Source organism: Gymnoscopelus braueri (genome assembly GCF_963280865.1).
Source record: "Gymnoscopelus braueri genome assembly, chromosome: 13".
NCBI lineage: Eukaryota > Metazoa > Chordata > Actinopteri > Myctophiformes > Myctophidae > Gymnoscopelus > Gymnoscopelus braueri.
The window spans coordinates 33255263-33279415 of record NC_137615.1 but is presented as its reverse complement, the minus strand read 5'-3'; the positions used below and the strand labels follow the sequence as shown (position 1 = coordinate 33279415).

At 41.8% G+C, this 24153-nt stretch overlaps 1 protein-coding gene across 5 annotated transcripts in view; it reads right to left on the bottom strand.

Moving 5' to 3' along the window:
- LOC308098476 (protein NLRC3-like) overlaps nt 1-24153 on the bottom strand; it is a 42877-nt gene that overhangs the window by 508 nt on the left and 18216 nt on the right. Inside the window, exons 4-13 of one of the 5 annotated variants that reach the window (XM_080446846.1) lie at nt 21965-22078; nt 21352-21465; nt 20360-20473; nt 19821-19934; nt 18652-18765; nt 15868-15914; nt 13692-15615; nt 12611-12820; nt 10909-11061; nt 7581-7633 (exon numbers count right to left, since the gene is read on the bottom strand). In XM_080446846.1, coding sequence (XP_080302972.1) covers nt 7581-7633; nt 10909-11061; nt 12611-12820; nt 13692-15615; nt 15868-15914; nt 18652-18765; nt 19821-19934; nt 20360-20473; nt 21352-21465; nt 21965-22078 — 2957 coding nt within the window. The remainder of the gene's footprint in view (nt 1-7580; nt 7634-10908; nt 11062-12610; nt 12821-13691; nt 15616-15867; nt 15915-18651; nt 18766-19820; nt 19935-20359; nt 20474-21351; nt 21466-21964; nt 22079-24153) is intronic. The other 4 variants (XM_080446847.1, XM_080446848.1, XM_080446849.1 and 1 more) reach the window with 4 other exon arrangements.

Below are 24153 nucleotides of genomic sequence, written 5' to 3'. Positions count from 1 at the left end.
ACACACACACACACACACACACACACACACACACACACACACACACACACACACACACACACACACACACACACACACACACACACACACACACACTTCCAACCTTGCCCTCACCCCTGTTCATTCAAGCACTCCCAGCTCTGACCATATAGGGTCATATACTGTACTCAAGTTGTTGCATTTCTATGGTGATGCCAGCCAATTAAAGCTGGAGTTAATGGCATGTGGAGAGGATGCTACAGCAGAGATAATCTGTTAAACAGTCACGTCCAAACTATCCCCCAAAGACCCTGCTGGCTCCACCCCACCCAACAGTTCTACTGTTTATCTACAAAGTCTGAACTCAGACCCATGACTATCGTTCAATCAGCACTCCTCCCTTCATCCCTCCATCGTCTCCCATCATCCTACTTCCCTTTCTTTCTTTCTTTCTTTCTTTCTTTCTTTCTTTCTTTCTTTTACAATATGTTTTGGTATGACAATTACTGGTGGTGGCTTGCTGAAATCAGTAACCACTTTAAACCTGGTCAATTTTGGGCATGTCATTATAGGCATCTTTTTGCCCTGATTGTCTATTTCCGCTATTTGTCGTGTGTTGAAGTATATAGTGCTTAAAAATCCAGAAGCCACTCTCCCTTTCTACAGTATTTCTAACTCCACAAGTCCACAATGCAAGTTCCTATGTGGTTCTATGATGTATGACCTCTCCATTGATTTGCAGTGTGTATACAGTATGTTCATGTCAACTACTGTCCCTGCAAAAACTCACTATACGCAATATATATCGTCTCTGTCGGGTGGAAACCCCATATGTCCAAAACTGTTTCTTTTCAGGATTCATTTTCAAAAATACCAAAAGCAGCAGATCGACAAGCTCGAAAAGCGTCGCTTCGTGCCACATTTCGAGCTTATGGATCTGTTACTTTTGATACTTTTGTGCGATGTGTATTGTCAAGTAGGGCATTAATTTACTAAATAACACAAAAAGTTAAAATATGGAGATAAGAGGTTTCTTTTTTTTCTGGGCTTTTTATGCCTTTATTTGACAGGACAGTAGGCTGATAGGAATTGGGGAGAGAGATGGGGAGTGACATGCAGCAAAGGCAGTCGGGATCGGGAGTCGAACCCGCGACCTGCTGTCAGGCTACATTGAGCCTAGGTGCCTGGAATTAATTTAAGCCTGGAATCAAGCCATCCAGGCTCCTGGTGAATCATGACCATAAAACATTTGATTCTGTGAAAAAGAATATTTGAAAACAGCAAAACAAAGAGTATTTATTAAATATAGCACATCATATAATTAAATATTGGTTTCATAGAATCAAATGTTTTATGGTTCATGATTCACCAGGAGCCTGGATGGGTTCCAGGCTTAAAATAATTAATATAAATATTTTCGGAAATCTTTATGGGAAGAATTAATCGGCTTTCGATGTGTGGAACCACAAAATGGCCGCACACACACACACACACACACACACACACACACACACACACACACACACACACACACACACACACACACACACACACACACACACACACACACAAATTAGAGACATGTGAGGCTGTGAACTTCATTAAGCCCCCTGGTGGTGTTTTTATGGTGTTTTATGTTTTCTCTGACTATTTTGAGTTTCTACCTGGAGGCTGAAACCTTGAGGGTCAAACGTGCCAATAGAAAAACAGCGCTTTAGTGACATGTAAAAACTTATCCTCCCCCTCATTATCGTAACACAACAGGTGTGGGCATGAGGAGGAGAAGGGACTAGGACATGTGGGTGGTGCTAAGGTGGTGGAGGAGGTGCTAAGATGAGAACCAGGTATACTTATATATATATACTACAGGTGAACTGGAGGCGTGTCCACATAAAAACATAATTTTAACACTTTCTGTACACTTTTTTGAAAAAAATCTTCCTCCTAGTATAACCATAATACCTGATGATTATTTTTTAGGGGGGGGGGGGGGATCACTGAAAATCACGGCACCCCGTCTCTAAATAAAGCCGATCTACAAGATTATCCACAAGCTCACAACGCTTCACAATGTGAGGCGTTGAGAGCTTGTGGATCTGCTATTTTGCTTTAAAATAAAGCTTATGTATAATTTGATCTACAAGCTCATAACACCACACGATGTGAGGCATTGTGAGCTTGTAGATCTGCTATAAAAAAAAAAAGTGTATCTACAAGATGATGTACAAGTTGAGGCGTTGTGAGCTTGCAGATCTGCTATTTTTTCTTTTAAATAAAACCCAGTGGTGGAAAGTAACTAAGTACATTTACTCAAGTACTGTACTTAAGTACAATTTTTAGGTGCTTTTACTTTACTGGAGTATTTTCAATACTTTTACTTCTACTCCACTACATCTCAGAGACAAATATTGTACTTTTACTTCAAAACATACAGTAACCACATCAGCCATATATACATGTAGGGCTGAAGTGGAGGACTGCAGAGGGCCGCAGATCTACAAGATCTACAAGCTCACAATACGACACATTGTGAGCTTGTGGATCTGCTATTTGTTTTTTAACCTTGTGAAAACTTGTGAAATGGGACATTCTGCATAATGAGTAGGCTACTTTTACTTTTGGTACTTTAAGTACAGTATTTGATACCAATACTTTCGTACTTTTACTCAAGTAAAAGCTGCTTCATTTTGGCGTGCAATTTAACGCATGCTATGAACGCACTTTAACACATTCACTGCCATTGACGTAGATCTACGTCAATTATTCTTTTTTTCTTTATTTTTTATTACGATACCACAACTCTTCCACAACTTACGAATGATCCCTTGACTGCGAGAGAAGGAATGGACGGATATGACGTCATCCCAAAAAGATTCACTTCCGTCCACTCCTAAAACACATCTAGATCGGATTTCTAAAAATAAGCTTCCCTGGCTCTACGTGGATCGTCAAAATAAGGTAAAAAACGCTGGCAGTTTTGGTTGAATTAATTAATACCTGCAGTGATTGTGTTAATAGCTAATATTTGTAGTTACCTTTATTAAAACTACCACTACACATACGTTTTAGTGTGATGTGTGTTCTTGACTTCTTGTGGGTTTGTTTTTTATCCTTTTTATCCTTTTATAGAAAGACAGAGAAAGAGGCTGTTGTATGTTCGCTACAGCATGTGCTAATAGTTGGATCGGACCAGTAGTCCGCTGGTTAGTGTCCGTGACAACACTAACAGTGGTTACTAGTGATGAGCGGGCCGACCCGTAACCCGCGGGTGGTCGTGTCAGGATTTCAGAGGCAATTATGCGGGCTGCGGGTGAGCGGGTCAGCCGCTCGCACACGCAAAAAAAACAAAAACAACCCTATTTTGAACAAAATGCTTGTTTATTTAGCCCATGACAATGTGGTGCTACTGTAGACATTTAAAGCGACTTTAGGTACTTAAAAGAGCGCTATAATATATATATACATATTCCCACCGCGGGTCGCAGGCGGGTTGAGCCATAGATTTATATATGGGTTCGCGAGGCGGGTTGAGGCGGGTTGGGTTCCGTGGCGGGTTGGGGCGGGGCGGGTCATGAAAAAACGCGACCCGCACATCACTAGTGGTTACATCTCCGCGCATCGGATCGAATCCCATGCATTACACTGTTCAAGCTTGTGCAGCTTCCTTTGTTGAATCCCGCTGTTCCATTAGTGAATGCCAAACATTTGCCATGTTCAGTTTCAACAATTCCTTGTGAATAGTAGATTCTACATATCTCTAAACGAGATGGGAAAATGGGCCGCTACATTCAGTAGCACAGTGGCTAATCGCTATACCTACTAGAGCCCTGCAGGACGTGACAACAACACCACACAACAGCGCCCCAGTGGTGGAAAGTAAGATCAGTGTTTCTCAACCTGTGGGTTGGGACCACAACGCCTCGCACCGCTATTTTTACGATTAGAGCAAAGAATGGCATTGTGCTATGTGTCGGCAGCACAGGCTTGGCTGCTCAAAATCTTGAGGGTGGTAGGACAGCACATTCAAGATTTAAGATCCCAATACCCATCTTTGAAGACTTTGTCTGTGATATCAAAGCCGAGTCCTCTCTGGCTAAACTAATCAAACAGAGCAACTTAATCATCTGGGACGAAATCTTCTGCGTTAACCGCTTTAATGTTGAGTGTGTGGAAAGAACACTCAGAGACCTGATGCAGTCAGAAGAGCCTTGGGGTGGCAAAACTATTCTACTGGGTGGAGACCCTAGACAGACTCTCCCTGTTATCAAGAGAGCAAGTAGGGCCCAAATAGTTAGAGCTTGCATCCAGATGTCACCACTATATCTTGCCATGCAGAAGCACAGATTTAACATCAACATGAGGATAGATACAGCTGAGAAGGACTTATCTAACTATCTCCTTGAATTAGCGGAAGACAGACTCGCACATGGACACACTGAAGTTCAAATCCACATTCCGCCACACCACTTGGTTAAAGACTTGAATACACTAATTTCATACACCTTCCCTGACCTGCAGAATGAATGTATTGACAGACACAATCTTCTCAAAGGCACTGTATACACTCCGCTGAACAACGATATCCGGTGTTCCTTGTCAGGTTAGCTTTCTCTGTTACCATCAATAAAGGTCAAGGCCAAGAGGGGGTCATACCTATGTTCCCCGGACCTATGTTCCCCCACTAAGGTTATGGTTAGGGTTAGGTTTAGGTTAGGTCCGATATTCCCCGCTCTCCTAGGAAAGCAGGGAACATAGAACCTGGGGAACATAGGTACAGTCCCGGCCAAGAGAATGACAGAGTTGGCATCTACTTACCTCAGCCTTCACTCATGGCCAACTCTACACTGCCTTCTCAAGGAGAAAGAGAGCCAGCGCTGTCAAAGTTTACATTGAGGGTAATGATGAGGGAACAACTGACAATATTGTTTACACCGAACTATTTTAATTATTTTGTATTACTATTTATTCATTTGTTTTTAAAATATGTCCATCATATTTTAAAATATGTCCACCTGCCACAGACTGTTTTCCAATCAGACTCTCAGCTTGACTGATTGATTGGCAGGGCTTTGCTTAACGTTTATGTCGGATTAAACATAAGCTTAAATTAAACATAAGCAAGGTTTCAGATTTACCTTATAATTTTAAATATTTGGTCAACTGCTCAAAAGCAGGGGAAGTAAAGATGGAAAGTACCATTAAACAAAAAGCCAAGAGAAGACACTTCAATGCAGAGTTATTATGATAACACTATTCCAGGTCACACTCAAAGAAGCTGAAACCTGAGGGTCCTGACAAGCAGCAAATTTCCAGTCCAGTTCCAGACAACTTTGAGGGATGGTACAATGGTAATGATATGTTGACTTGGAGCCACGAAAACGCCAACAGGGTAGACAAAGAAGTGGAACAATACAAAGGGGCACAGGAAAAAACGATGATGATGTCAATATTGTAGGAACACCATTACAGAACGAGGAGGAAATTGACTATAGAAGGGATGACAGTCGAAATGGTTTGGGACGATGAAGAATTTGAACGATGGTGCAAATTAATGTTTCCCAACGGAAACAAAACTGTTTCCCACAAGATAGACACGAGAAAAAACGATGATGATGTCAATATTGTGAACATCATTAAAGGACGAGAAGGAAATTGACTATTTAGAAGGGATGACAGTCCATAGACAGCCCACAGAGACAGAACACTATTCAAGGACACACTCAAAGAAGCTGAAACCTGAAGGTCCTGACAAACGGCAAAATTCCAGTCCACTGAAATCGATCGACAATGAGGATGATGATGGTATCAGACTGTTGGCCACACCATTGAAGGATGAGGAGGAAATTTACTATTTAGAAGGGATGACAGTCGAAATGTTTGGAGACGATGACGAGTGGTGGTACGAGGTAATGATGTGTTAAATTTGAGCCACGAAAACGCCAACCAGTTAGACAGAGAAGAACCTACAGAGAAGAAACTATGATGATGTCAATATTGTAGGAACACCATTACAGAACGAGAAGGAAATTGACTATTTAGAAGGGATAACAGTCGAAATGTTTAGGAACGATGAGGAGTTTAAACGATGGTGCAATAGCGATGGTGTCTTAACTTTGAGCCAAGAAGACACCAGCCAAGTAAATAGGGAAGAACTTGAACAATACAATGTGGGCAAGGATAAAGAGGATGATGATGTGAATCTGTTACACACACCACTACAGCACGAGGAGGAAATTGACTATTTAGAAGGGATGACAGAGGAATTGTTTGGAGACGATGACGAGTGGTGGTACGATGGTAATGATGTGTTGACTTTGAGCCACGCAAATGACAGCCAGGTAGAAAGAGAAGATGTCAATATTGTAGGAACACCATTACAGAACGAGGAGGAAATTGACTATTTAGAAGGGATGACAGTCGAAATGTTTTGGGACAATGATGAGTTTTGGACTCTGTCTGGACCAACCTCGGATCGGGCCTAGATGTGAGGGCCGCAAAGCGGCCCTGACATCTATTTTATATAAATTATAAACATTTCTACAATCTCATCTATATGAACTCTTCTTTCTTTTCACTTGCTAGCATCATTTGCTTCCACACATTCCACACATTTTCTCACATTTAATTTAATATACTACAATCCGCAAACTGGCTGTACCAGGGAACAGGGAACGGACACAGTTGCATGTTAGGTTTCGCTTTTGGTTTGCATGATGCAGTTAGGTTTCGCTTTCGGTTTGCACGGACACAGTTGCATGTTAGGTTTCGCTTTTGGTTTGCATGATAAAGTTAGGTTTCGCTTTCGGTTTGCATGCTGCAGTTAGGTTTCGCTTTCGTTTTGCGCGTTGCCAAATCATGTGCGAGAAACAAGCACCGGTGTTGCAAGGAACGTCTACACGCTCTTCTGTCTCTGTCTCCGATGTGCGGGCCAGGCTACTAGACGGGAGGGCCGCGTAGCGGCCCGACCTTCTAGTTTAATATATTCCCAAACTATGTTATAACTGCCAACCACATCAATCACCTACATAGCATGCCATAATATGGCCTGCCCTCACAAACCCGCATCCCACAAACATCCAGCCAATGCCAACTCACCGTTCACCATGTCATTCATTACGCTGTGTGATGATGAGACACGTTGTGAGCTTGTTTTTGAAATATAGCCGATCTACAAGGCGTAGCAGGGTGACATGTTGTGAGCTTCCAGGACTCTCTCCAGGGTTCAAAGTGCAACATGTACAACAGGCTAATAGAACCAGGTCTGTCTCTCTAAGAGTAAAACTACTCATACAGTACTGCTCCATTTATGATGGAATTGGAAGTGAGAGAGAGAGAGAGAGAGAGAGAGAGAGAGAGAGAGAGAGAGAGAGAGAGAGAGAGAGAGAGAGAGAGAGAGAGAGAGATATATTGACTGACATCGTTTCTGTCAAACCACATAACCTTAGTCCTGCTGGCGTTAAGGACCAGGCCAAGAGCAGAGAAACCACCTGAATTCACTGGAAGCTACTGAAGAGTTTTCAGGACAACATCCAGGGAGGGAGGAGTATAACATGTCTGTCTGACAGACAGACAGACAGACAGACAGACAGACATATACTCACATCTTGTAAGGAGTTGAGGATTATTCCAGTGTTCATGTCCTCCATGTTTCACTCTGTAAGAAGTACAACATCAAAGTTTTTCAGTAGTTAAGTAATATATTAATGTAACTAGCAATCAGTGCTGGGGTAAACAATGGGTCCTAAACAATGGCATTTCTTAGATTACATTACATTTCAGACCTATATGTTCCTGTTCCTTCTGTTGCCACAAAGGACATTTTAAATCCATCCGACACATTTGGGCCGTTTCCTGGTAAATGAATGAGCGCGTCTCTGTCAACGGAAAGTTGCACGGATGTTACACAAAAATTGGGGATTGTGTGCCTTGCCAACAGCCAGCAATCTGTGTTGATTGTGTAATCATTCTATTCAATAGGTCACCACTTTTGGTGTGACAGTGTCACGCGACTGACTGACTGACTGACTGGTTTGGTTTTGTCTTACATTAATTTGTCGCACCTGTTGACAGAGATTGAGAGAAGACAGAGAGGTTATCCTTTAGTACGGTCGTGGAAGTATTCATGATTTTTGGATTTGTTGATGTAAAGAGAAGGGTCAATGCAAATTAGATATGTCAGTATGCTTGGTGAAGCCCAGCACAGCTCCACACTGTGGCCACTCTGATAGGCTGCTCTCTTGATTTTATGTTTACCATTTTACTCGTAATGAGGGGATATTACATAGGAAATATCATTCCTTGCAAATGGGTTTTAATCTTCAGTAACGCAAAAGTAACCTAACAAGTCACTTTCCTCAGAAGGTAATCTTTTAACGTAACAGAATACTTTTTTTAAATGGCAGTAATCCTGTAACGTAACGAGTTACTTTAAACAAGTAACATTACCCAACACTGCTTGTAATGTAGTTTCATGAACATTAGTGATAACTAAACATATTAATATGCTACATTTGATCCCTTTTCATGTTGTATAACAAAAGGGACAAAAATGTTTACTGACTGATGAAGGAACATGAAAAGAATCAGAGCTCAGAGGTGAAGTATTGTTTTGATTAAAATAATAATAATAATAATAATAATAATAATAATAATAACTAGAAAATGTGCTCCTCGGAGCACAGGTCTCCGCCAGTACTGTTCCTGATTAATCCTGTCTTACCTATTTATATTACATATTGTCACGTGTCACTTGACCAATGTTAGCTTGGCTGATGGAAGGTGACACCTATTTATAGGTTTCTATGTCATCATGCGTCTCGCTAGCCAATCAGAGCATTGGTGACAACAATATTGTCACGTGTCACACGAAGCTTGACCAATGTTAGCTTGGCTGAGACGGGGGGACACACGGAAGGACAAGAACGAAAACATACTCTCCACCTCTGGCGGAGACAATAAATGTCATTAATAGCGAGCTATACGGGTCTGAGCTGACCGAAACGGAGAGGGTCTGAGGGAGGAATATAAGTGGAGGAAGGAGGAGCTACTGTATACGAAGTGTATGCAACAATGGAACAACAGGAGCTGACCCAAAAGATCAGGGACATTGAAGAGGCGCATGCTAACCAGAAGCATGGCAAGAGCTGGAAGTTCAGACTTCCACGATACGGGGAGAAACGAAGAGGAACGAGTTGAACATGGTACTAGCGCTTCAAAACACTCCTAGGAAATCCCCCTTCAACCAAGGAAGAGGATGATCCAATAGCTCCTGTCTTCAATGACCTTCCCGTACCAGATGGACCATTCACCATGGATGAGTACCAGAGGGCCAAGGCTACTATCAAGTGTGACAAGAGTTGCGGGGAGGATGGAGTGACACCAGAGGTTCTGAAGTATTTGCCCATAGACAAGGTGGTGTTGGATTTTATCAACCAAGCACACACGTCTGGCTAACTGCCGAAGCTTTGGCGCACAATGATCATCGTTCCAGTATCAAAGTCAGGCGATCTCACCAAGAAGAACAACTACCGGGGCATCAGCCTGAGCTCACAAGTCGCCAAGACCCATCTTAGACCCTCTACTGAGAAACTCACAGAACGGCTTCCGCCCGGAGCAAACAACAGGTGTCAGGTGGGCAGATACTGGCGCCGAGGAGGGAACTGGAAGGAGTAAGGAATCAGAAAGACTTTTGACACCATCCACCGGGGGAAACTCATGAACCTTCTCTGGGCCTATGGAATTCCTGAGAAGATGGTTCAGATGATGGAGACAAGCTCCAGCCAGACTTGAGCCAAGGTTCAAACCCACAACAGTGACTCCAAAGGCTTTGAGATCCTAGCGGGCATCCTACAGGGTGACGCTCTGTCCCCTTTCATGTTCATTATAGCGATGGACCATGCCCTGAGACTCGCAATCAATGGCAGAGAGGAGGCACTGAGGTTCACTCTGGTCCCGAGGAAGTCAAGGCGAGTACACCCCATCATGATTACTGACCTCGACTACGCAGATGACATTGCCGTAGTCTCAGATACAGCAGAGAAAGGAAGGGAACTACTACTGGGAGTAGAAATGGAGTGCAGGAAGACCCGCCTCAAGCTAAATGACAAGAAAACAAAAGTACTGACAGTTAACACATTGAATGCCATGGATGCAATATTACGTCATCCAACGCTTTTGTTGTTTTTTAAAGATTACGCTAGAGGGCGCTCTTCGCCAACCTATGAATGATGCCTTGACTTCGAGAGAAATATACACCCGGAAATGACGTCATCTAAAACATTTTCACACTGTCCGCTACAATCAGATTTATAAAAAATAATTGATCTCGGATTTGTTTTCCCAGATTGCGTTTGTGGTGAAAACAATCTACAGTATATTCAAGTGCCTATAACTACAGAATGGACAATCGCGGTTACAATGTTTTTTTTTTTCAGGTGGAAAGAAGAGAGACTCGTCTTTCCACCGAGACATCGTTTGTTTATATCCGGGCATGGGTCCCAGACAAAGTCAGAGATAGGATGAAGGATGAGACTGGCAGGGCACTGCGTCAGGCACCCGGAACTAGTGGCAAGCAAACTGACACTGTGGGAGCCAACCTAGGGCAAAGCCAGGAAAGGCAAGAAGCGCACCACCCACGTAGATGCACTGCGGCGCGACAGCTTAGCTAACAATACTGTAGAGCTAAAGACCCTGAAGCTAGATAAGAGAGTGTGGAGGGCAGCGATTCAGGAGTCCTAAGTTGGTGTTGGCTAGACTGCACTCTCGCATCACATCGGAATAATAACAATAATAGTATGATTAATTTGCATGTAGGTGATGTATTGCACATTCATTTTACTCATATTCCCCCCCAGCCTGCCTACCAACTATTGAAACATTCTAATAGAAACAATGAAGTAAAAAAACATGGACATAGTTCATTCCACTCACTGGAGAGTCTTCAGTCCAGAGAACAGCTGCAGTGCTGAATCATTTAGGACGTTGAAACGCAGGTCTAGTTCTTTGAGATGGAGGGATGGATTCGAACGTAGAGCTGAGACCAGAATTTCACAGCATCTCTCTGGCAACCAGCAGTTAGTCAGTCTAAATGAAGAATCAAACATCAGATATTATTACATGGCAAGAAAAAGTAACCAGTCTGACTGTTAGGGTTAGGAGTAGAGATACAAGAGCTGAACCCTAAGAAGGAGTAACATTAACTAAATCATCTTTACTTGATCTTAAAGAAAAAGGTAGACTTCCTGTTGATTTAGCCATTTTCACTGGAAGGAAAGAAGGAATTAGACTGGATCTGCGGATGCGGATCTTCAAATAGTAACATCAACAATCAACAATCTATAAAATACTCTTCGTACAGGGTTTTGTGATGTTATATACAGGCTACTGTCAGAATCAGCTTAGTTTGCATTCATTTATATGCTAAAAGAGTGACTTTGAGAGCTGTTTCTAATCAATTGAGCAATGATGGAGCAATTTATGTCGGCTATTGGACTAGTTACATCATGACAAGATAAGTACACAACCCTAAAGTGCAAGTGTCCTTGCACTTTAAACCCTTTGCTCCTCTGGGGTGCAAAGGCCTTTGACAAAACTCTAAAAGAAAACAAAAAGACCTGACTCCTAGAAATATTGAATTTATGTATGCAACAGAAAACGACCCGATCTGCCTGGAGAAAGGCCAAGGTTGTTGTAATCCCAAAAATATGGAAAAGACCCATCATCCCCAATGAGCTACTGTCCCATCTCCCTTCTCTGCATCACCTACCAGCTCTATGAGAGGCTACTCCAATGCATCAGGTCACTTATACTCCAAGCTGACCTAAAACTATGGATTTGAGCACAAACTAATAACAAAACATATTTCATAGATCTCTCCAATACCTACGGTACTGTTCAGTGTATAATAGTCAAGAAACTATTGGACGTGTCTGGTGACCTTGATCTGTGCCAAGTCATCAAAAGCCTCCTTTTTTTTTATCCCACGATTTTGTAACCCCATTTTTTACACCCAGTGCCAATTGTCTATGTAATCCTGGGCACTACCTTCCCTCTGCCAACCTAGGGAGGCCAGGGCCGAGCTCATGCCTCCTTCAATGCATGAGAGCCAACTGGCCTTCTTATCACCTGACAGGGGAGAGTTTCCCTGGTTGGACGTAGCGCGTGGAAGGAACACGTTATTCCAACCAGTTCCCTTCCATCAGGCTCCCCGGCTGGCCAGGGGGAGGCAGTATAGTGACCAGGATTACTGCATGTTTTTGTGAGGGTACCTACCCTAGGGAACACGGGGAGAACATGCAAAAAAAGAGAGGCCCTTTCGCCAACCCCACCTAGGGTATGGTCACTGATGACGTGGAGGAGAGAACACGCCCCCAGCGTCCACAGCATCCCCTGCGGGAATCGAACCCAGGACCTTCTAGCTGTGAGGCGACAGCGCTACCGACTGCACCACCGTGCCCCCTCATCAAAAGCCTCCTGAACAACACACACTTCTATGTCGAGTTGAACTACCAGTGTACTTTATCATTATTCTAGTCAGTGTGGGTAACCCTGCTATCAACCTTATTCACACTCTTCAAATAAGGTCTCACCGCTGTATTCATATGATATTTACATTATGTTAAATTAATCTGACCTGAGAATCTCCAGATAACAATGTGGACTCTTTAATCCAGCACACAGCAGCTCCAGTGAATCTTCCAGCCCTGAATCTTCCAGCTCCGGTGAATCTTCCAGCCCCAGGTTGTTGTCACTCAGGTCCAGTTCTTTTAAATGTGAAGGATTAGAGCTGAGAGCTGAAGCCACAACTTCAAAGTGTGTCTTTCTGAGGTCACAGCCAACAAGTCTGTAAATACAGATCCAAACATTTTAAATCCAATTCACTATCAAGGAAGTCAACTAAGAAGTCCTATCTGCGAGTAGCGTTAGTGCCGCTAGTTTGAGCAACTTGGCCTTATATTTAGCAAATATTGGCTTATTAATAATATTATTATCAATATTATTATTAATATTATTATTATTAATAATAATAATAATAATAATAATAATAATAATAATAATAATAATAATAATAATAATCATCATAATAATCATAACAATAATAATGTAATCAGCTTTAGTTGTTATTTGTCACTGTACATTTCACATACGGGACATGTGTCCTCTGCATGTATTCCCTTTTCCCGCTGGATCTTTATGAGACTTGATCTGTCCTTTGTGCCTGTAGCCATGAGGATTTACAATGAGGCACACGGTCACTCTGCTCAGTTAATAACTCTGGAGTAACACCAGTACGGGCCAATTGTTTTCGTATAGACGTTCAACATGTAACACGGTGGATTCGAACCCACAACCTTTGTGGTGGTGGACAGGCACTTTACCACTGCATAGGACAGGATACTGTAATGACACTGTGATTGTGTGTGTTTAGTTCTGCATAGTGCAGGGTAACATTGTCAGTCAGTTAAAAATAAATAGAAAAAATGTCCAGTGGACCATCTAGCAGTATTTTTAAGCCTCAGTCTTGTGTTTATCCTGCTTCACTGGGGACTGGCCTTTATTCGCTCATATAGCTACACACAATACATTATTTGTGACCTGGACAGATCTGCGACCTAGTTATTATGTGAGCTTTTATATTAACCAATGAGTTATAGTGTTATAGGTGTGAAGGTAGATTGACTCTGTTCTAGTAAGTTTTCTATATGACTACTAACCGAGCCTTTCTGCTGTTCCTCACAGCTGGGACCAGTCTCCATCGCCCCCCCTTTGATGTGTTGTATGTGTTCAGGTTCAACTCATCCAGAACCTCTGACATCTGCAGCATGAAGGCCAGAGCTGAACACTGGGACTCAGACAGTCCTGTCTCTGATCTGTCCCCTGACTTTAGGTACTGTTGTATCTCCTGATGTACTGAGTGGTCGTTCATCTCCATCAAACAGTGGAAGATGTTGACAATTCTCTCAGGAGAATAATCTTTAGTGGTCATCTCCTTCAGGTTGTCGATGGCTCTCTGAATGCTCTTTGGATTGTTCTTTTTCTGACCCAGCAGGCCTCCTAACAGCCTCTGGTTGGTCTCTCGTGAGAGGCCATGAAGGAAGCGGACAAAGAGGTCCAGGTGGCCATTTCCACTTTTTAGGGCTTTTTCCATGGCTCTCCGCAGGAAGTCATCCAAAGAACTGACATCAACTCCCAGGAATGGCTCCAGTACCTTCATGTTCTTCTCTGTGTAACAGTGGAACAGATAGACTGCAGCCAGAAACTCCTGGATACTCAGATGAACAAAGCTGTAGACCATTCTCTGGAATTTCACACTCTCTCTTTTGAAGATCTCTGTGCACACTCCTGAGTACAGTGAGGCTTCTTTCACATCAAGACCACACTCTTCCAGGTCTTCTTGGTAGAACATGATGTTACCTTTCTCCAGATGTTCAAACGCCAGCCTGCCCAGGTTCAGAAGAACCTCCCTGTCAGTGTTGGACATTGGAGGAATGCTAGTTGTTGCACTCACTCCAAGTAGTCTTTGTGACGTGTTCTTCAACCAGGTCATCATCTTCGCCTGCATAGAATTTGCCCTTGGTTTTTGACTCATTGCTTTCGCACTCGGCCTCCTGTCACCATCACCCTTTACTGAGCTTGAATGCTGTTGATTCAGCTCATGTGGCTCTTCATACTTCAGCATCTTCCTCTTTGTCTGAATCAACAGGAAGTGGCCGTACATCCCAGTCAGGTTCTTGGGCAGCTGTCCTGTCTTGTCTGTCTTCACCATGTCCTCCAGAACAGTAGAAGTGATACAACAGAAGACTGGGATGTGACACATGATGTGGAGGCTCTTTGATGTCTTCAAGTGTGAGATGATTCTGTTGGCTAGCTTCTCATCTCTGAATCTCTTCCTGAAGAACTCCTCCTTCTGGGGGTCTGTGAACCCTTGCACTTCTGTTGCCATGTCAACACATGCAGGAGGGATCTGATTGGCTGCCGCAGGTCTGGTAGTTATCCAGAGGAGAGCTGAGGGGAGCAGATTCCCCTTGATGAGGTTTGTCAACAGCACATCCACTGATGATGTCACTATGACATCAGAAACAATGTCATTTTTGTGGAACTTCATTGAAAACCTGCTTTCATCCAAACCATCAAAGATGAAGCCAACTTTCCAGACAGCGAGCTGCTCTGCTGTGACCTTCTTTAATTTTGGGTGGAAAACATGGATCAGTGTGAGAAGACTGTACTGCTTATCTCTGACCAAGTTCAGCTCCCGGAATGAAAAGGGAATCAGGAGATTTACATCTTGATTTTCCAATCCCTTTGCCCAGTCCAGAGTGAACTTACGCACAGAGAATGTTTTTCCAATGCCAGCGATGCCTTTGGTCAGAACTCTTCTGCTGGGTGTCTCTCTATCAAGGAGGGTTTTAAAGATGTCAGAGCAGTTGATTGGTTTGTCATGGAGGGTCTTCTTCTTGAAAGCTGTCTCTAGCTGCCACACCTCATGTTGGGTATTAACCCCTTCACTCTCTCCCACTGTGATGTAGAGCTCTGTGTAGATGCTGCTGAGGGAGGACACTTCAGTGACGTATGTCACACGATCAAGACTGTTCAAACTGATCTTATAATCCTTTATATCCTCCTGCAGACTGACATCTGCTATGAGAAGAGAGTTCATGCATTTTAAACATTCAGGTTTATGCTTCCTTACCGTTGTGTATGCACATTATTAGTTAAACAACCTCTAGAAAATCTGCAATTCATGAAGTAAAACAGCCTAAATAAATAAATAAAATGAGGTCATTTGTTTTTATTCAGACTTGATAGATGGTTATTTTCAATTTAGACATGGACACTGATTAAACAATGTGTCAGTTTTAACATGAAATGTTAATGTTAAGTCTGTCTTACTTTGTCCACTTCTGGTTTGAGTGGGTGTCTTCAGTCCAGTCTTCTCTCTGTAGAGATGAAAGTAATTTATTATGACTATACAATAGACTTAAATTACATAATATAATTAATATTCATGATTTATTATGAGTATACAATAGACTTAAATGACTTAAATCATATAATTAATATTAATGAATGCAGTCAGTGCAGGCCCTGATCTATTTGGTGCCCCAGATTTTAGCCACACTGAAATGACTGCATGGCTTTAACAAGTAACAAATACTGTAGTAGTAGATTGGAGAGGCTTATTGTCAGCATCAGCCAGAGAGCAGGAGTCTATCCCCGTTTCACAACGTACACTAAACCCCTGGGAGATGGATTACTGAGATCGAGCGCAACACCTATCATCAGTAGAATTATTTTTGGAGTGCTGGAGTGTTTCTGTTAGTCAACAACAGTATTCTACAACCACTGGAGTGTTTCTGTTAGTCAACAACAGTACTCTACAACCACTGGAGTGTTCTGTTAGTAAACAACAGTACTCTTGCAATGGCTAGTAGGCTTAACTCATTCACTGCCAAGTGCTACTTATGATGAGACATCGTCCAATTGCAAATACTGCCAAGGATGACTTATGACGACTCTTTGTTTTTTAGTTGGTTTTATAAAAGATTGGGCTGTTCCCTATCACCCGAGTGATCACTTTCACTTTCTACTAACACGGATCCGGAAATAACGTCATCCGAAGATTTCCGCCTCCGTCGACTTCCTGTTTAGCGTTTTCATGAAAACAGCTGTATCTTGAGTTGACTTTTTTTTACTTGCATTTTGCGAGACATGCTATATGTCGTGGTTGGAATGTTTTTTCTCTGGGCGACGCACACTGATACCGGGTGTGTTTACAAACGATCGGAAGAGTGATCATAAAGGATATACATTTTCTGTGACCAGTTGAAAAGGTAAGAAAAGCGTGCATTTTTGGCAAGATGGTATATTCAACATGCTGTTGCAAGGCAAGGGGCGGTCGTGGTTGGAATGTTTTTTACAAACTGTCGGACAAGCGATCATAATGAATATACATTTTCTGTGACCAGTTGAAACGGTAAAAAAACGAAAATTGCTGGTAAAAAATGCAATTGCAGCCAGTGAAAAACTATTACAGCATTTGTTTTTATAGGATGTGTAATACCCATGTACAGTATACAACCCATTTAATCCAATCTTATACTCAATACAAAATGCTGTCTTTGCAGGGCAACGTGTTGTTGGTCTGGGCTGCTTCAAACGGCTGTGGAAGGGGACTCTCCCTCAGATAACAAGCACCAAACCCAGGACCGATTTGTTCTGTAATGATAAAACAACTACCAGCTGCGCCAAAATGTCAATCTAAATGATGAGCAAATATCAGACAAACTGGAGGAGCAGATAGACCACCTTGCACATGCTCAAAGCGAGTGAGAGTTGTACCAGGAGATGACACCTGACAGTAACAAGACTTGTGAGGAATTGCAGCTGTCTCTAGGCTCCTCCACACCTGGAGGGGTGTTCTATCTCGCCTTCTGTCTCAGGTGCACTACCCTTCTTTCCCTCTTCAGGTTAGCACATTGCTTTTTCTCACTGCTCTCAAGTGTTGCCTATTCGGTGTCCACTGTGATGGTTAAACGAAGCAAGTGAATTACTTAATCGATGAAGGGATGTTATAAGGTAAGGGCAGAAATGCAGTCATCAGCTATGTGCATCATTATGTTCAACAACTATGGAGTTGGAGAAACAGCTGTGGACTAAGCACAACCAAGTTTGGCCCTGACTGGTGCTTTGGACGTTTCGAGCAAGTCTTCAGGAAGAGCAGAGTGGACACCTTGGCAAACATTGCTACGGTGGTGACTAAAAGCTCTGAGGTGAAGGGAGTGAACATCTCCCAGCTTGTAGGACATGGAGATGGCACAGTGCTGGTTGAAGGCTACGATTGGCAGCAGCATCTGAGTGCCTACTTTTGCAAACTCCCACACATTAAGAGCTACCAACGCTTCAGGTGATTATCATGGTCATTGTATTAGCTATTCTGTTTCATGAACACAGTAATATTTTGTGAAAATCATGTGTGGTAACAGTGGACAATATTTTAAATGTTTGCTTCTACTCTATTACAGTTTTGATGCCATGAAACTTGGTGTGGTGTTGGCCAAAAAACACTGTGACGCTGAAGTAATTGAGTTTCAGCTGTTCAAAGACCCTGCGGTCAATCCCCCAATAGATGGTTTGCTGGTGCAAGCCCCATCTGGACTGGACATGGCCCGGCAGGACAAACTATCTTTTTTAAGGAAATTAGATAGTTCTGTACCGAGGATGCAAAAGACACCACATGCCCTATGTAAATCATTTGGGGCGTCATGAGTGGGTAGAGATCACGCCTGGGAAGCAGATGGTCCCAGGTTTAATTCCCGGCCCTGGCAACGTGTCAATGTTTCCCTGAGAAACACACTTAACAATTAACTGCCCCTCCTTCATGGGCAGCATTCAGCTGGTAGCCTGGTTGAAGCTGAAAACTGAATTTCGGGCCCCCAGATGTGGTCCCTGGTGTGACTATTCTGATGGCAGACCGCTGAACGGACCTGTGCTACCCTCTACTGCACACATAGTAACTTGATAAACATTGGACAGGGAGTACACAACGTTATTAGACTCGGTGGCTTTTTATTTTCTTTTTTTCATAATTTGTAACTTAGCATGAGAACACTTTGTCATGTTCTAGTGTTGTGTACATTATTATAGTGTGTATATTGTATAGAAGGATTTACATACTTTGAGTCTGGAGGTCCAGGTTCATTACTGAAGTCAGGAGGATGATATTTAGACGTGTCACTCTTCATAGACACACAGCTGGGTGTTGGAGACTCTGGTCTGTGGTGAAAACTTCTGGAATCATAAACATGCAGTATTTATACAATTATTATCAATGAAAAGGTTCAGTTCACATTCTTTACATTGTGTTTTTGGGGTGTTGCCTCATCTGTGTTTTAGGTTCAAATCTGTCGCTGAGCCAATCAAATGAAGCTATGACAAACTAACGGTCAGTTATTTGATATTGACAATTACTAAAAGGATTGCAAATGATCTTCTTAGAAATAAAATTGATATGCTGAATGCAATGAATATACTTAAATAAATAAACAGCAGACACAAGCGGTAAAGCTCATAAGTTGCAGTTAAGTTTAACCCCTTTATCTAACTGAATCACACATAAATACAAAGCATTAATCAAACACACAGATCATGAATCACAGCCTATGGTCAAGTCTGCGTCTCACGCACCCTCGCACGCACGCTCATATTGTTCCATGTATCACAGTTCACGCTCCAAAACACTCCCAAAACAGAAAGAAACTTGAAAAAGTGCTCCTCGGAGCACAGGTTCAGCAATGTTCAGAATTCGCCAATCAGGATGGAGTATAAAAATTTGGGACTCGGTTCTCGGTTCCGGGGGGACCCGTGCTACCCTCTACTGCACACATAGTAACGTATAATCTATAGATAAACATTGGACAGGACACACTGTTATTAGACTCTGTGTCTTTTTCTTTTATTTTTTTCATAATTTGTAACTTAGCATGAGATCACTTTGTCTTGTTCTAGTTTTGTATATATTGTTATAGTGTGTATATTGTATAGTGTTGTAGTGTGTATATTGTATAGTGTTATAGTGTGTATATTGTATAGTGTTATAGTGTGTATATTGCATAGTGTGTGTATTGTATAGTGTGTATATTGTATAGTGTTATAGTGTGTATATTGTATAGTGTTATAGTGTGTATATTGTATAGTGTGTATATTGTATAGTGTTATAGTGTGTATATTGTATAGTGTTATAGTCTGTATATTGTATAGTGTTATAGTGTGTATATTGTATAGTGTTATAGGTTGTATATTGTACAGTGTTATAGTGTGTCTATTGTATAGGAGGATTCACATACTTTGTGTCTGGAGGTCCAGGTTCATTACTGAAGTTATGAGGTATACTCATAGACTGGTCACTCTTCATAGACACACAGCTGGGTGTTGGATACTCTGGTCTGTGGTGAACACGTCTGGAATCATAAACATGCAGTATTTATCACGCCTGGGAAGCAGATGGTCCCAGGTTTAATTCCCGGCCCTGGCAATGTGTCAATGTTTCCCTGAGAAACACACTTAACCACTAACTGCCCCTCCTTCATGGGCAGCATTCAGCTGGGTGAAGCTGAAAACTGAATTTCGGGCCCCCAGATGTGGTCCCTGGTGTGACTATTCTGATGGCAGACCGCTGAACGGACCTGTGCTACCCTCTACTGCACACATAGTAACTTATAATCTATAGATAAACATTGTACAGGGAGTACCCAACGTTATTAGACTCTGTGGCTTTTTATTTTCTTTTTTTCATAATTTGTAAGTTAGCATGAGAACACTTTGTCATGTTCTAGTGTTGTGTATATTGTTATAGTTTGTATATTGTATAGAAGGATTTACATACTTTGAGTCTGGAAGTCCAGGTTCATTACTGAAGTCAGGAGGATGATATTTAGATGTGTCACTCTTCATAGACATACAGCTGGGTGTTGGAGACTCTGGTCTGTGGTGAACACTTCTGGAATCATAAACATGCGGTATTTATACAATTATTATCAATGAAAAGGTCAGTTCACATTCTTTACATTGTGTTTTTGGGGGGTTGCCTCATCTGTGTTTTTGGTTCAAATCTGTCGCTGAGCCAATCAAATGAAGCTATGACAAACTTGTAACGGTCAGATATTTGATATTGACAATTACTAAAATTCAAGGATTGCAAATGATCTTCTTAAAAATAAAATTGATATGCTGAATGCAATGAATATACTTAAATAAATAAACAGCAGACACAAACATAGGTAAAGCTCTTAAGTTGCAGTTAAGTTTAACCCCTTTATATAACTGAATCACACATAAATACAAAGCATTAATCAAACACACAGATCATGAATCACAGCCTATGGTCAAGTCTGCGTCTCACGCACCCTCGCACGCACGCTCATATTGTTCCATGTATCACAGTTCACGCTCCAAAACACTCGCAAAAAAGAAAGAAACTAGAAAAAGTCCTCCTCAGAGCACAGGTCTCCGCCAGGTCAGGTAGGTTATTGTGGGCCAGCAATGTTCAGAATTCGCCAATCAGGATGGAGTATAAAAATTCGGGACTCGGTTCTCGGTTCCGGGGGGACCCGTGCTACCCTCTACTGCACACATAGTAACGTATAATCTATAGATAAACATTGGACAGGACACACTGTTATTAGACTCTGTGTCTTTTTCTTTTCTTTTTTTCATAATTTGTAACTTAGCATGAGATCACTTTGTCTTGTTCTAGTTTTGTATATATTGTTATAGTGTGTATATTGTATAGTTTTATAGTGTGTATATTGTATAGTGGTATAGTGTGTATATTGTATAGTGTTATAGTGTGTATATTGTATAGAAGGATTCACATACTTTGAGTGTGGAGGTCCCAGTTCATTACTGAAGTCAGGAACCATTCCTTTAGACCAGTCACTCTTCATAGACACACAGCTGGCTGTTGGGGACTCTGGTCTGTGGTGAAGACTTCTGGAATCATACAAATGTTTATACAGTTATACAGTTATTAAAAATAAAAATGGCAAAATGTGCACATGTAACTTTGCATGAGATCACGTTGTTGTGTACAGTATATTGTATAGTTTTATAGTGTTTATATTGTCCAGTGTTATAATGTTTATATTGTGTAATGTTATAGTTTATATATTGTATAGTGTTATAGTGTGTATATTGTATAGTGTTATAGTGTGTATATTGTATAGTGTTATAGTGTATATTGTATAGTGCTATAGTGTGTATATTGTATAGTGTTATAGTGTGTGTATTGTATAGTGTGTATTGTATAGTGTTATAGTGTGTATATTGTATAGTGTTATAGTGTGTATATTGTATAGTGTTATAGTGTGTATATTGTATAGTGTTATAGTCTGTATATTGTATAGTGTTATAGTGTGTATATTGTATAGTGTTATAGGTTGTATATTGTACAGTGTTATAGTGTGTCTATTGTATAGGAGGATTCACATACTTTGTGTCTGAAGGTCCAGGTTCATTACTGAAGTTATGAGGTATACTCATAGACTGGTCACTCTTCATAGACACACAGCTGGGTGTTGGATACTCTGGTCTGTGGTGAACACGTCTGGAATCATAAACATGCAGTATTTATACAATTATTATCAATTAAAAGGTCAGTTCAAATTCTTCATGTTGTGTTTTTGGGGTGTTACCTCTCTGGAAACACATAACACCTTCATATGTGTTTTAGGTTCAAATCTGTTGCCGAGCCGTTCAGCTTTTTTGTGTGAAAACAAGCCATATTCAACTGCCGATAACAACAAAATGGACGATCACGGTAAAACATTTTTTTCCCGATGGATTGGCGAGACCCTCCCCCTAGACAGTTTACATCCGTGTCCACATCGTGGCTTCCGTGGCTCTCCATGGATCTTCAAAATAAGGTAAATACACTGGCAGTGGTGGATGATTTAATTAATGAATACCTGGCAGAGAATGTTTTAAAGACTTGATATGCTGAATGCAATGAATATACTTCTCCCAAACCAAACGCCAACTTTTCCAACCCGGATATGTGGAGAACCGGGTGGCCGGTGTCCCATAAGGGAGCGACGGACACGGGCCACCCCAAGGTGGGCCTTCGCCGTTGGCCCCCTCTAGTCGCCGCACTGTGATACCACTCCCGCTCTCCATCACGGCCGATGGTGAAGTCTATGTATCACAGTTCACGCGTCTCCAAAAGCTTCCAAAAAAGACTGTGCTCCTCGGACCACAGGTCTCCGCTAGGTCAGGTAGGTTATTGTGTGCCAGCAATTTTCAGAATTCGGCAATCAGGATAGAATATGAATAATCAACAGATCCATCTTGATCACATGACTATAGAGATCATGTGTACCAATTTGTGTGAAATTTGGATACAATCTGAAGGAGTAAAATCACAAAATGTGTTTATATAAGTCGGCCTCCTGGTGGCGCTATAAGGCATAAACATGCTATAAGGCAGATATGAATGAAAAATCTGAAAGCCCCGTTTTGTTTAATGACCATAGAGATACTGTGAACCGATTTGCTTGATTTCTGGACAAAATCTGCCACCAGGCCTCCTGGTGGCGCTATAATCAGGATGGAATATGAAAAATATGAAAGAACCGTTTTGTTTAATGACTATAAAGATACTGTGTACCGATTTGCGTGATTATTTACTGTCAAAAAATATGTTTTGCAAAAATCGGCCTGCTGGTGGCCTGCAGAGATTAGCTGTATACAGACAGAATGACGGACGGACAGACGTACGGACGGACGGACGGGGTGCAAAACATAAGTCTATGCCATGTGTGTCGGCCTAGCGGAGACAAAAAGTCAATCCAAAGGAAATCCAAAAGAAAACTTAATCCACTCCAGAACGAAAGTAATCCAAATGAATGTTCAGTCACTCCAACAGAAAAACCAAAAATCCTCGCTAGAAATACAAATAAAATACTAGAAAAAGTGCTCCTCGGAGCACAGGTCTCCGCCAGGTCAGGTAGGTTAGTGTGGGGCAGCAATGTTCGGAATGCGCCAATCAGGCTGGAATGTGAAAAATCGGAGGGATCGGACTGATCCTTCTTGATCACTTTATGATTTGCGTAATTTTTTTCAAAACGGGCCACTCCTGCAAACTTTAGATGTCAATCTTAGCTAATCAGGATGGAATATGAAAAAAACAGTACCGTGAAATTTGGATAAAATCTGAAAGTAATATGAAAAAATCTGCCTCCTAGTGGCGCTATAATAGGGCAATGTTTAATGGGTGGCATTTGTTCCTCAGCGTAGTGCAAATGTGCGTGCAAAGTTTTACCGCAATCGGACACAACGTTCATGATTTGACAATGTTAGGCAATCAGGATCACATGACTATAGAGATCATATGTACTGATTTGCGTGAAATGTGGAAATGAAGGAGTAATATCCAAAAATTTGTTTTACATAAGTCGGCCTCCAGGTGGCGCTATAAAATGCAGATGTGAAAAATGCAAGGCAAAAGTTTTTCCTTGGCCTCTAGGGAATGCGCATACAAAGTTTTACACATATCTGTGCAGTTATAGGTAAAAACACAAATCGGCCTGATATAGCGGCACCATGAGGCTGATTTAAAAAAAATCAAGTGTCATTTCTTCCTCGGCATAGTGGGAATGTGCGTGCACAATTTCACGGACATTG